The sequence below is a fragment of the Vicugna pacos genome, chromosome 20 (assembly GCF_048564905.1).
Source record: "Vicugna pacos chromosome 20, VicPac4, whole genome shotgun sequence".
NCBI classification, from domain to species: domain Eukaryota; kingdom Metazoa; phylum Chordata; class Mammalia; order Artiodactyla; family Camelidae; genus Vicugna; species Vicugna pacos.
Window position 1 is genome coordinate 30,151,779 of NC_133006.1, and position 15,231 is coordinate 30,167,009.

Genomic DNA, 15,231 nt, shown 5'->3' on the forward strand with positions numbered 1-15,231 from the left:
CACAGAAGCTGACACAACATTATAAACTGACTATACTTCAATAAAAAAAAATACACATACACAAAAAAAGTAAGGGTGAGCCAGAAACAATCCAATCCTCAGAAAAACTGAAAACAGTTTCAAAAATCAGCCTTAGATCAATTCAAGTGATCAGCCCTTAAGAGTCTAGCAGAAGCAAAATTAAATCCTCCCAGAGGAAGTTGCATGATAGTCTAGAACGTATAGTTTTAGGGTTTTTTAAAATGTATGTATGTATGTATGTATGTATATATGGTTGATTTACAATGCTGTGTTAGTTTCAGGTGTACAGCAAAGTGATTCAGTGCTATATCTATATATATATATATTTCAGATTCTTTTCCATTATAGGTCAATACAAGATATAACCTGTGCTATACAGTAGGTCCTTGTTGTTAATCCATTTTACATACAATAGTGTGTATATGTTAATTCCAAACTCCTAATTTACCCCTTTCTATCCCCTATCCACTTTGGTAACCATAATTTATTTTCTTTGTCTGTGACTCTATTTCTGGTTTGTAAATAAGTTCATTTGTATCATTTTTTTAAAGATTCCACATATAAGTGGTATCGTATGATATTTTTCTCTGTCTGACTTTTACTTTACTTATATGATATGATATGTATGATAATCTCTAGGTCCACCCAATTGGTTTTTTAAAAAGTAAACAATAGTCATCATTTAATAAAAATGATCAGGTATATGGAAAGAGAAGATGAACGATCAAAATCAAGAAAAAGAAAACAGCAGCACAAATAAGCTGATGTGAGATCCAGGTATTGAAGAGTTCAGCATGGGCTTTAAGATAACAGTAAAGGTGTTCAAAAATATAAGGAATTTCATTTTAATAATGGAATCTATTAGAAAGAATCAAGTTGCAACTCTAGAAATAAAAAACAAATTAACTAAAATTAGAAATTCCACTGATGAGTTGAATGGCTGATTAAAAACAGATGAAGACAGTAAAGGAAAAAAATTCTACAGAAAAATTATTAGAATAAATGAATTTTGCAATGTTGATGTGTGAAAGGTAAATACATTAAAATCAATTATATTTCTAAATGGTAATAACAATTAAAAATGAAAATCATTTTAATAGTATCAAGGGCAGACATATGTAAGAATAAAAACAGTAAATGATATGCAAGGCTTGTATACAGAAAACTGTAAAACACTACTGACAGAAATCAAGAAGATTAAAATAACAGAGAGAGCTATTTCATTCAAAGATGGAAAACTTGGTATTATTACAATGTCGATTTCCCCTAAAATGATCTCCAGAATCAATACAATCACAATTCAAATTCTATCAGGATTTCTTAGTGACGGTTGACAAATTTAGAAAGTCAAAGGACCAAGAAGAGTCAGGACAATTTTCAAGGAAAAAACAGAGTAGAAATCCTTAAACTGCCAAAATCAAGCCTTATAAGCTACAGTAATTAACTCTGATTTGGTGGAAAGATAAACAGACCAAAGGAACTCTAGAATGAAGTTCCAGAACAGATCTACATGTAAAGACAGTTGATTCATGATAAAGGTGACCAGGCAGAGCAGTGGGTAAAGGATGAGATATTCCATAAGTGGCGATAATGCAAATGAATATCCTTATTTAAAAAAAAAAAGTCTTGACCTCCACACCTCTTACCTTAAAAAAAAGAAATTCCAGTTGGATTGAAGATCCAAAGGTAAAAGAGAAAATTATAAAATTTCTTGAAGAGTACACTGAAGAACAGTACATAAAATTTCTATAAGAGTATCTTCATGACAATGTGGGGAAGGTAATTTTAAACAGGACCCAAAAAACACTAAAACAAAAACATTTGATAAATCCTATATAAAATTAACAATGTCTGCTCTTCAAAAGGCACCATTAAAAGAGCAAAAGGACTGGTTACAGAATGGAAGATATTTAAATTACCATGACCAGCAAAGGACCTCTATCAAGAATACACAAATAATTCCTATAAAATAGAGGGGAGTGGGGAACAAACAAAACAGAGATAAACGGACAAAGGTCTGAATAAGCACTTCGTGAAAAAGTATACCCAAATCTCCAGTAAACGTATAAAAGGTATTCAATATCATTAGTTAACAGGGGGATATAAAAACCACAGTTAGATTACATTACATTCCCACCAGAATGGCTACTAATAAAAACATAACAATGCCAGCTGTTGGCAAGGATACAGCGCTGCTAGCATTTTCATCTATAATGCTGTTGGAACTGTAAATTCAACTATTTGGAAAAACTATTGGGCAGTATCTAGTAAAGCAGAGCAATTATACTTCCTATGACTCAGCAACTATACTCCTAGCTAAACACCCAGCAGAAAATATTTACATACATGAGCCCAATAAAAGATACAAATAGAAATGCTGACAGCTGTACGCGTTGTGATACTAACGATGGAATGTTGAAAAAGCTCAATTCGTCTTTCACATTAGGATGGATAAATTGTGGTTTGCATGCAATGGAACACTACATAGCAATGAAAATGGATGAGCTACAGCTACTAGCAAAAACAAACTAGTCTCATCAACACAATGTTCAGTTAAATTAAAAAAGTCAAACATTCAAATACCGATGAATGATCATTTACATCAAGATCATTTACATCAAGTTTAAAAACAGGTCAAACTAATGTACGGTGCCAGAACGAGGGACAGTGGTTTCTGCTGGGGAATGGGAGAGGACAGTAGGGAAAAGGCACAACGGGATACTGCTCATGTTCTATTTCTTGATCAGACTGGGGGTTACATGGAAGTATTCACTTTATGAACATGTATAGCTGTGTATTTTTCTGCAGGTATGCTGTAGTTCAAAAAAGTGTTTTATTAAAGAAGTAATGTTTAAAAAAGAATGGATTAAACTATAAAGACCATAGAACAGTAGCTTCCAGGAGCTGAGGATGGAGGGAGTAGATGACCACAAAAAAGTAAAAGCGAGTTTTGGGGGGCTGACGGAACCATTCCGTATCTTGATTGTGGGAGTAGTTACACTAATGAATGCATTTATCAAAATTCAAAGAATTGTATGCCAAAAAGAGGTAATTCTGCTGTATGCAAATTATACCTCAACAAAAACTGTAATTTAGATAAAAAAGTAATGAATTAATTTGACTACTTTTTGTGTTTGTGAAAAATTCATGGTAGCACATAATTTGTTTTAATAATTAGAAACAAAGCGTAACACTTTCAGTTAAAAAATTCTACTTTCTCTTAAGGCTTAATATTTTTTCATCTTTAGCCAATGAATCTAGAAACCAAATGTTTGTTTGAGGCCATTAATTTCTTGGGCATTCTGGAAAACAGTGTGCCTTTACTGGATCTCAGACTTCTTCACATTTATTTTAAGTCATCTTACTCTAATATATCTACGAACATGTAAGGATGAAATTCAATTGAGATTCACTGTGAAAGCAACACACATCTGAAACAGAGAGACAGCATAAAACCTACCCTATGGAAAAGCAGGAAAACCATGGGACCCCCCCAGTGAGTAACAAATTATGAAAAGGGTCTCTTAAGAAGCAGGGAAGCCTCCTTTGCTCATAGATATTTAAATTTTGCCTTATTTTGAAACATCCAAGGATTTATCTTATACACACAGGTAGCACTAGATATTAGTTAAAATTTTTTTCCCAGTGTCATCTGAATTTCACTCTTCAAGACGAAAAAATAAAGTGATATTTTAGTTCCTAAGGTCATTTAACTTACCAAAAGTCTCCCTGTCCTGACCCCAACTGGGAACAAACACTCCATATTTTTAACTTAAGGGTTATACCATGAGCCAGTTGTGTTAAGGTAGGCAACATAGTTCCATTTTTATAGCTACTGGCTAAATATAATACCTTACAAGAAAAGATTCTTACCACTTGTGCTGGAACTTGTTCCATTTTTGCAGCAGGAGTTCCTGGTCTTGGGTAAAACTGGTTAATAAAGAGGCTTGGAAACTTGTATTCTTCAACAAGTTTCACTGTTTCTTGAAAATCTTGGTCTGTTTCTCCAGGAAAACCACAGATAATGTCTGTAGCAATAGTTATTCCAGGAACTCTAGAAAATAATAAGACAAAAATGTAAAAAGTTGACTACAATCCATAATTATTCTATTTCCTTGACATTTTAAGTACCACTATTCCTTTAAAAATTAAAATTTATTTTTAGGAAAGGGACATTTGCAAGCAGTTTTAAAGAGCCCTAAATACTAAAAGCCTATTGAAAACACGGCCCCTGTCATCCTCAAGAGATACCCATTTTTCATTCTTTGAGATGTTTCCTTTATCCTTTCGTCTACAGTTTAACATTGATGCTTTTCCTGCTATTTCTAGATTTACTGATTGTTAGGCAATATTTACTGACTTCAGTGAGGATTTAGCTCTTTAAACTACTCTATCCTTCCCCTCCCAACATAGTCACTGCTCAATTTTTAGTTAAATTAATAGTATGAATAGTATTTCCATTGATAATAAATTCTAGTAACTCTTTCTCGCTTTCCAGTTTTCGCTTTCACAGCTTACTGTTTTTGTTTTAGAGGTGCAACACCTTTTCTTAACTCTGAGGATACAATGAAACGTCTTCAGTTTTTCCTCTGCTCACTGCATTTGTGTCTATTTCCTCCAGGTGCTTGTATTCTGGCCCTTCTCAGTTGTAATTAAGACCTGCCATGATATAAAGCGATTCTTGGTGCCCTTTAATACCTAAGAGTAAAGCACTAAAAGCTTCCCATCAGGGTGACTGGGTAGCAAGCTGCCTCTGTTTTTCACAGGCCCAAATGTTAGCGTCTTGGAAGTCATTTCTCTCCGGTCGTTGAGTTTCTCCACAGGTAAACCCCAATACTCTATCGCATATTAACAGTGTAAAAATAACAAAGAACATTAACAGCATTCAAAACTGCAGTATTATCTTGAATCCATGAACAACAGGAAAAATAGCCCTAAACATTTCGAATAACAGAAACCTACCTATATGCCAATTTTTTCTCTCACTTAAACGCATTTCTATGTGGATGAATAAAATAATTTATCTTACTAAGCTCTATTAGATATTTTGGGGCATAAGAGAGAACAAAGGATCTAACAATGAGAAAAGTCAAATTACTGGACTCCTGATATAAACAGCTTCATAAAAACAACAGTTTTCCATACTTTGTTTGAATAATACTTTAATGTCTCTGTTGAGAGGACGACAAATTAAAAAAATATTTTTCTTGATCTCTACTTAGTCTCATCCAGCTATTAATCTGGCTGAACTTTAATTAGTAAGAGAAATGTCAAGGTCTGGAACTTTTCTCTGGGATGATAAATAGAAAAAGAGACAATATCCATTTAAAAAATGAAACTATTTTGAAAAAATTTTTATTGTGATATAAAAACAATTTTTCTCCTTTAAGGGTAATTATCAAAATTACTTTTGAAAATCATAAACATGTTTTTACAGTTAGCTGTAAATTAAAAGACTGTTTTTCTAGACTTACTAAAGCATGCAAAATGAAAATGTCAATAACTTCAATCAGCAAATTTTTACACTTGACTTATAACTACTCCTGAACAAAAGAAATCCACAACTAAAGATAAAAGTAATAGATCACAGCAGAAATGACAGAGAAGAGAGTATCTCCCCTAGGAAATTTAAAAAAAGAAATCTGAGAAATTGCCTGTGAGACAAAGACAATTGGTCATTGTCCTAGGCTATGAATTGGAGTGAACTTGGCACTAGATTATGGGGCATTCCCAAAGGAAAGTACCTTACTGATACTCTCCCCTCCCCCTGCACCCTTCTCGATCCAACAGAGTTGAGCTCAGTATTATGCAACACCTGTTTACTTTGGCCTTAAGATCCACAGTGAAAAAGAAAAGACAAACCTTTATAGGTGTAATCCCAAATGTTAATGAAGGGGGTGTTCAATGCATAAATATCCTTGATAACCTACACAAAAACTTGACTGACAACAGGAGTGGGGGTAGGCCACTATTAATTAAAGACCTAAGCTAGTCAGTGTTTAAAAGTACAAGCAGATTAAGTTTCAAAGAACCTAAGGGAGCACATAGCTCAGTGGTAGATTGCCTGGCTAGCATGTACAAGGTCCCGGCTTCAATTCCTGGTACCTCCACCAAAGTAATAAATAAACAGATGAACCTAATTACCTATCCACCCCAAAAAACTGAAGTTAAAAAAAATTATCCAAGTACATAAGAATGTAAATTGATTACCCACAAAATGTTTTCAAAGTAGAGACTACACTTTCATGCTGAAGCTCATCTTCACATTATTTTGTACATTCAAATCATGCTACTGAGGGTCCTCAAAATAACTGGGTTCTTCAGGTGAGCCAAATAAAAAATTTCATATTTACACTGTTACTTTACTTTGTAAATAGTTTTCTTCAGTATATGAGAAAACCAAAAAAGTCTGAAGCGGACCAAATTCTAAACTACCTGCATATGATTTAAATGGCTATGAGGAAATTTTAAGGGGTGTAAAACAGGATATTAATCCAAATATTTAATACACTAAATGTGAGTAATTGCTGTTTTGGAGATGGTATGAATTTTCAAAATACTAAAATTTTTAAGAACGATCATTTCCACAAACTTATTGAAGCTGTGAGTCTAATAAATATAATTACTAGGTATTACGGCTTTTTAAAATTTAAAAGACCTTCTATATTTGTATTTTCATAGTAGCATTAATTCTGAAAGAAAGATGAAAATGAAAATGTTCAATTAGCCTGAATATCAGAAATTTTGACCTATTTTTTCTGACTTTTACCAGCTATTTATTCGCAAAAAGTAAAAGGCACTACAGACACCATATTAAGGATATGTTATAAGCAATTTTATGTCAACAAATTAAAATCTTAGATGAAATGGGCAAATTTTTTGAAAGATATAAATTATAAAAACTGACTCAAGAAACAGAAAATCTGGATAGCTTTTTATCTACTACAGAATTTGAATTTGTAATTAAAAATCTTGCCACCAAAGAAAACAGCACAAAACAACACAGGCTTAGATGGCTTCACACTTAAGAGAGGATAAAAGCAATACTACAGAGACTATTTCGGAGATGAGAAAGAAACTCATTTTACAAGTCTAGTAGTAGCCTAGGAAAACTGGAGGAAGAGACAGAAGTAACTCCAGACCAATAGTTCTCATGAACACAGAGACACAAATTCTTAACAGAATATCAGCAAAGTGAACCATGAAACATGCAAAAAGTACGGTACACTATGACCATGTGTTTAATATCAGGAACGCAAGGGTTGGTTTGACATGTAAATATCAATTAACTCTGTAAGTCACATTAAAAGAATAAATGATAAAAACCCCACAGTGATCTTAGTACATGCAGAAAACTCATTTTAAAATTCAACACTCATTCATGATAAAAACTCAGTGAACAAGAAGCAGAAGGAAACTACTGCAACCTGATAAAGGGTCAACAGCTACTACCCTATTTATTGGTGAAAGACTGAATGCTTTTCCACTAAGAACAGTAATGAGGAAAGGATTTCTGCTCTCATTTCTTCAATTCAACATATTACTAGAGGTTCTAACCAATACAGGAAAGACAGAGAAATAAATTAAGCTGATTCTAAAATTTATATGGAAATGCAAATGACTTTGAATAGTTAAAACAATTTTGCAAAGGAACAAAGTTAGTGGAATGGAGGAATGGACGAACCTGACAGAAAGAATTACTATAAAGCTATAGTAATCAAGACAGTGTGGTAGCCATATAAGGACAGGTCAGTGGGACAACACAGAGTCCAAAAATACATCCACACATTTATGGTTAATTTTCAACAAAATTGCCAAGGCAATTCAGTGAGGGCAGGAGATAGCATTTTCAATAAATGGTGCTAGAGCAATTGGATATCATATACAAAAAAAAAAAAAGACTTAATTAGATCCTTGCCTATATTATACACAAAAAGTAATTCCATATGAATCATAGATATAAATTTAAGATCAAGAATTACTCCTTCCAGAAGAAAACATGGGAAAAAATATTTGTGACCTTGAGTTAGGTAAAGATTTCTTAGCTACAACACTAACATCAAAAGTACAACCTATTTAAGAAAATTGGATAGATAAATTGGACTTATTGAAAAGACACCATTAAGAAAAAAAAAAGCCAAGACTAGGAGAAAGTATTTACAAATCATATATCTGATAAAAAGTTTTGTATTCAAAATATATTAAGTACCCTCATGGCTCACTAATAAGAAGCCAACACAACTGTACAACGGGCCAAGGATCTCAACAAGCACTTCACTAAAGAAGATATATAAAAAGCTAATATATGCATGAAAAGTTGCCCAACATCATTAGTAATCAGGGCAGTGCAAGTTAAAACCATACAAGATGCCACATACCCAGTAGAATGGCTATATTGAAAGAAGACTAGAAAAAGACATTGATGTGCATACTGAGAAATGGAAACCCTTATCCATTGCAGATGGAAATTTAAAATGGTGCAGTTCCTTTAGAGAGCAGTTTGGCACTTTCTTCAAAAGTTAAACATGCTACTGTCCAGTTTTCCCAACATTATTTGCTGAAGAGACTGTCTTTATTACATTGTATATTCTTGCCTCCTTTGTCGAAGATTAGTCGACCAAAAGTTTGTGGGTTCATATCTGGTCCCTCTATTCTGTTCCATTGGTCCATATGTCTGTTTTGGTACCAATACCATGCTGTCTTGATGACTGTAGCTCTATAGTATTGTCTGAAGTCTGGGAGAGTTATTCCTCCAGCCTCTTTCTTTCTCTTCAGTAATGCTTTGGCAATTCTAGGTCTTTGATGGTTCCATATAAATTTTATTATGATTTGTTCTAGTTCTGTGAAATATGTCCTGGGTAATTGGATAGGGACTGCATTAAATCTGTAGATTGCCTTGGGCAGTGTGACCATTTTAACAATATTGATTCTTCCGATCCAAGAGCATGGGACATCTTTCCATTTTTTAAAATCTTTAATTTCCTTCATCAATGGTTTATAGTTTTCTGTGTGTAATTCTTTCACCTCCTTGGTTAGATTTATTCCCAGATATTTTATTACTTTGGGTGCTCTTTTAAAGGGGATTGTTTCTTTACTTTCTTTTTCTGTTGATTCATCGTTAGTGTAAAGAAATGCAACTGATTTTTGAACGTTAATCTTGTAACCTGCTACCTTGCTGAATTCTTCAATCAGCTCTAGTAGTTTTTGTGTGGACCTTTTAGGGTTTTCTATATATAGTAACATGTTGTTGGCATATAGTGACACTTTTACCTCTTCTTTTCCAATTTGGATCCCTTTTATTTCTCTCTCTTGCCTGATTGCTCTGGCTAGGAATTCCAGGACTATGTTGAATAGGAGTGGTGATAGTGGGCATCCTTGTCTTGTCCCAGATTTTAGTGGGAAGCTTTTGAGTTTTTCACCGTTGAGTACTATGCTGGCTGTAGGTTTGTCATATATAGCTTTTATTATGTTAAGATATGTTCCCTCTATACCCACTTTGGTGAGAGTTTTTATCATAAATGGGTGTTGAATTTTATCAAATGCTTTTTAGCAGCATGTAAAACAATGAAGCTAGAACACTCCCTTACACCATACACAAAAATCAACTCAAAATGGATCAAAGACTTAAACGTAAGATAAGATACAATGAACCTCCTAGAGGAAAACATAGGCAAAATATTATCTGACATACATCTCAAAAATTTTCTCCTAGAAGAAATAAAAGCAAGAATAAACAAATGGGACCTAATGAAATTTACAAGCTTCTGCACAGCAAAGGAAACCATAAGTAAAACAAAATGACAACCTACAGAACAGATGAAAATTTTTGCAAATGAAACCGACAAAGGCTTGATCTCCAGAATATTTAAGCAGCTCATACGGCTCAATAAGAAAAAAATAAACAACCAAATCCAAAAATGGGCAGACCTAAACAAGCAATTCTCCAAGGAAGACATACAAATGATCAAAAGGCACATGAAAAAATGCTCAATATCACTAATTATCAGAGAAATGCAAATCAAAACTGCAATGAGGTATCACCTAACACCAGTCAGAATGGCCGTCATTCAAAAATCCACAAATGACAAATGCTGGACAGGCTGTGGAGAAAGGGGAACCCTCCTACACTGCTGATGGGAATGCAGTTTGGTGCAGCCACTATGGAAAACAGTATGGAGATTCCTCAAAGGACTAGGAATAGACTTACCATATGACCCAGGAATCCCACTCCTGGGCTTATATCCAGAAGGAACCCTACTTCAGGATGACACCTGCACCCCAATGTTCATAGCAGCACTATTTACAATAGCCAAAACATGGAAACAGCCTAAATGTCCATCATCAGGTGACTGGATAAAGAAGATGTGGTATATTTATACAATGGAATACTACTCAGCCATAAAAACTGACAACATAATGCCGTTTGCAGCAACATGGATGCTCCTGGAGAATGTCATTCTAAGTGAAGTAAGCCAGAAAGAGAAAGAAAAATACCATATGAGATCGCTCATATGTGGAATCTAAAAAACAAAAACAAACAAACAAACAAAAACAAAGCATAAATACAGGACAGAAATAGACTCATGGACAGAGAATACAGACTTGTGGTTGCCAGGGGGGTAGAGGGTGGGAAGGGATAGACTGGGATTTCAAAATTGTAGAATAGATAAACAAGATTATACTGTATAGCACAGGGAAATATACACAAGATCTTATGGTAGCTCACAGAGAAAACAATGTGACAGTGAATATACATATGTTCACGTATAACTGAAAAATTGTGCTGAACACTGGAATTTGACACAACATTGTAAAATGATTATAAATTATAAAAAAGTTTAAAAAAAAAGAAGGAAAAAAAAAGTTAAACATACACTTACTGTGACTATGAAAGTCTACTCCTAGTTATCTACCCATGATAAATTAAAACATATGTCCACACAGAGACCTGTATGTGGATTTTCACAGTGGCATGCTTCGTAATAGCTCCAAACTGGAAACAGTCCAAATGTCCATCAACCACTGAGTGGATAAACAAAATGTGACATATCCAAACAATGGAAATTTTACTTACAAATAAAAGAGAACCAACTAATGATACATGTACCAACATGGATGAGCCTTGAAAACATTCTTAAATGAAAGAAGGAAGACACAAAAGATTACTTATTGTTTCCATTTATATGAAATTTCTACAAGAAGCAAAATACAGAGACAGAAAACAGATCAGTGGTTGCCTGGGGCTGGGAGCAGGAATTCACTCCAAATAGGCATTAAGAAATTTTTTGTCATAACTAAAGCACTCTAAAACTGAATTGTGATGATGGTTGCACAAATGTATACATTTACTAAACATCTTCAAACATACACTTAGATTGGGTGCATTTTGGATGGTATCTGAATTTACCCATAACTAATCTCTTAAATGTGAAGAAACCAAACCAAAACAAAAAACACCTTCCTGAGGACAGGCAGCAGGAATCCTCCTTAACATGCTTTCTTTTCAGAAGTCCTAACAAGCTGAACTTTTCATAGGGCATTGTCCAATAATTAAATATGGCCAAAGAGGGAAAAAAAGGGAAAGATAATAAAAGGTAAGGTTAAGGTTGAAAGGAAATTATGTCCAGAGCATGCTATCACCCAGGACTAGAAGGAGGAAAGCTTGGACTTATTTCCTAACTACCAATTTAGGACAACAAGGAATCATTCTGTTCATACTGAAAGAGGAGATTTAGTTAGAAACAATATGACATATTCAAATACATTTAAGAAAAATTTTCAGCAGCTTTAAACTTATTTTCATAATTTTATGAAAAAATTCTTAAAGGACCTGGGATGAAAACATAAGTCCTGAAACACTGGGATGGGGGTTGAAAAGCTATACTGAGTCACTAGGACAACGAGAGAAAAAAGTTTCCTCAGGTTAATCCGAGTGAAATAATCATCTTTGCAGTGGTAGACTTAGTAGAATCTGTAAGTTAAAGTCATCTGATATTGCTGTTTTATTTGCTTGTGTGTTTGACTTGCTGCAAATCAAAAATTGTCAGGTAACAACAATTTCATAAAGTTTAACCTATTAGAAAATCAGTAATATAAAATGGGTCCCAGTCTATCCATTATTATATTACTTTGCAGAGGATGAAAACTGCTGTTATTCCTAATGTGTCTTAGCCTCATATACTGTACACGGTAATACTGGGGCTAGAAGCCCATAAAATATATTCGAGTCCTTTAGCAGCTGCCTTCCTGTTAGCTCCTGAGAAAGGAGGCATGGACAGGAGATCAGAAGGTGGGAGCAGGTAGAAGCATGTGTTCCTCTAAGTGATTACCTCCTGCCCCTGAAGTAGCAACCCCCTGCTCTGTGCTCTGGTTCTTCTTCCTGCTGTTCTCAGCCCTGGTGGCAGTAACTGCTCTCAGCAGTTAGTGTTCTCTGGTGACCGCATCTCCCAGTCTTTGCTTTTCCAGCCTTCCAACATCTACGTAACGAATTTCCTATATTAAATATCTCCTGGTAGAAATAGCTACCATAGTTTTTCATCCTAACAGGACCCTGAACAAAACACTCAAACTCACCAATGTCCATATTCTGCCACCTTAATGAGATCACATTTACACAGATCACATTCTCTGAGAATAAAGTAATAAAATTAGACAAATGGTAAAACGATGGATTTAGAAAAAACTCAACCCAATTTTTGGGTAACTGAATACAGTAAGAATATAAATGTATTCTTACAAATGAACAACTGTCATCTTTTTCAAGGTAGAATACATAAAATTTCTGACCTTAAGAGAACAGTTTAAACCTACTTGTTTGAAGAAATTACTTTCAATAGTAGACAAAATCTACATGTTAACATATAATCCACATATTAATTTTAAATGACATTTATAATCAAGGATAGCTTTTCAAGGCCTCTCTCTGAGAAAAATTTAGCAGCAATTAGTTTTTTAAATTATTCCTTCTCTTTTAAAGTAATAAAACCTTTTCATAAGCTGAAAAAAATCCAGATGGTTTCCTGTTTAAATTTGATACATTTTACCTTTTTGAAGTAAAAAAAGTAGAATGTATGAGACAAGGAAAGGAAGAAGTAGATGCATAAAATGACAAAGGATTTGCTAAAACTTTGCAAATTTCTAGAAATTCTGAGAAATTAGGATTTAAAATGGTAAAAAATAGATAACTATTAAACACCTGTGATAACTGATCAAGCATATGGGAAAAAGTGCTTCTGAAACTCAGAAAGAAAACAGGTTGTCAAACAGACCAAAAAGCAAAAAAAAGAAAAAAAAAAAAAAGAAGAAGAAGAAGAAGAGAGAGGGACAAGCAGATGCAGGTGACACCAAAGAATTTAGTGTCATCCATTACATTTCTAAACCAGGTATAAATCCAGAATATGCAGTTTGGCTTCAAGCAAAAATCAAATGAATCATCACAGTTAACTAAAAACTAAATAAATACTACATTAAGTAAGTTTTTTATCCTGTAACACTATTCTTGCTTTCCATAGCAAATATTTTAGAGTAAGCACAAAGCCTTACATAAGACCAAAGATATTGCTTTAAAAATTAAAAGTAAGCAAACTGGATAATATTGTTACAATATTTAAAAGGAACCATATTAAATTTCACAGAACTTTTACACATCTGTTATTAAAATCATTTTATGATACTGCTGGTTAACGTGAAGGTATTTACTGTCTATGGTACTGTTAACACAATTCTTATATGAGTTTTTCTGTTTCTATGGTAACATGAATTATAAGGTTCAATGAAGCCAGATTCAGTAATGTGTATTTTTCTGTTATTCAAGGTGAAAAGGAAATGAAACATTTCTAACATTCATAAACTGCAGCACATGTCTGAATTCCATTTAGAGATAAGACGATAATTACTAAAGTAATTAGAATTCTTCCTGGATGGAATTATTTTGCACACAGTGGAAATTTAGATTTGGGAATGAAAGCAGGGGCCAGAGTATATTCAGCATCAATAATTAATTACAACCAAAACCAATATGCTATTCTGATACCTTGGAACAGACTATACCTTCTGTCTGCTTCTGACTACAATATGAACGAAAACTGGTCCCCCACCCGCATCTGCTAAGTCAGAAAGATAAAGTGGGTGAAATCATTTTATTCAAGAGAAAATCCAATTACAGAAATAATCAACTTTTCCCTCTTGCTTTATTTTTTTCATATTTGAAAGGGCATTCACATTAGCAGAACCAATTAAATGAATATCAGGACAGGGCAAAAACTACAGAGTTGGGCAAGTTGCTTAAATCTTTTAAAATTAAACTTTGAAAAAAAAATCACTTATTGAAATTTTAAAGACTCAAACCCAGATCAGAGCATTCTTTAATAAGAAAGCATAATTGGAAGGTGACTAAACATTGGGTCTCAGGAAGAATAAATTATAAATTTATAGTCATCATGCAGTTGCCTCGAAAATCCAGTCCACACTATAAATAAGAAACTAGGTAAATTTTTACTTTTAATAGAAGTGTTGTCATCATCAAGAACTGGTACTCAGAGATAGCACATTTCAAGTCTACGCCATCCTCAAATGCAATTTGTACAATAGCATCATAAAAAATACTGAAAAAATACAGAGAGCATGAGCACCAAAAATCCTAAAATCAAAATATAGCTGTAGTATTACAATTACTTTCTTTATTCCTTATTAGCTGAACTCATGTTTTGTTCTGTTTGAATTCAGTTTACCCTAAAAATCAGATCATGGGTTGGCAAACTATGGCTCACGGGCCAAATTTAGCCATTGCTTATTTTTGTCAATAAAGTTTTATTGGAACTCAGCCACACCTCTTCATTTAGATATAGACCTAAATACTACACGAACTTTGGCTTTGGCTTTGGCTACATGAACAAAGTGAGTAATGGTGACAGTTGCAACCGAGAGGGGATGATCCAAAAGGCAAAACTATTCATTACCCACAGATATTTTAAACAACCAGGTCCGTGACTCTGATTTTTGGCAAGTACTCCTAGCGACACTCGAGGGTGAGTGCGCAGGGTCAGGGGGCAGACGGTACTCTCTACAACCCAATCAATCTTCCCATTATCACCAAAGTCTTCGTGAAAGAATTCAAATCATAATAGCTTCTCCCTGAGGCATCTTGGCACGCAACCTATTAGCACCTGTGCACGCGATGTGTCCCCCGTGACCCACCTCTCCGACAAAACT

General features: G+C 34.0%; 1 protein-coding gene across 7 annotated transcripts in view; it reads right to left on the reverse strand.

Annotated features, from left to right (window-relative positions):
- Positions 1 to 15,231, reverse strand: part of CDKAL1 (CDKAL1 threonylcarbamoyladenosine tRNA methylthiotransferase) — a 532,049-nt gene that overhangs the window by 130,245 nt on the left and 386,573 nt on the right. For all 7 annotated transcript variants that reach the window (XM_015234628.3, XM_072945594.1, XM_015234630.3 and 4 more), the window contains one exon: positions 3,895 to 4,075. In XM_015234628.3, coding sequence (XP_015090114.2) covers positions 3,895 to 4,075 — 181 coding nt within the window. The remainder of the gene's footprint in view (positions 1 to 3,894; positions 4,076 to 15,231) is intronic.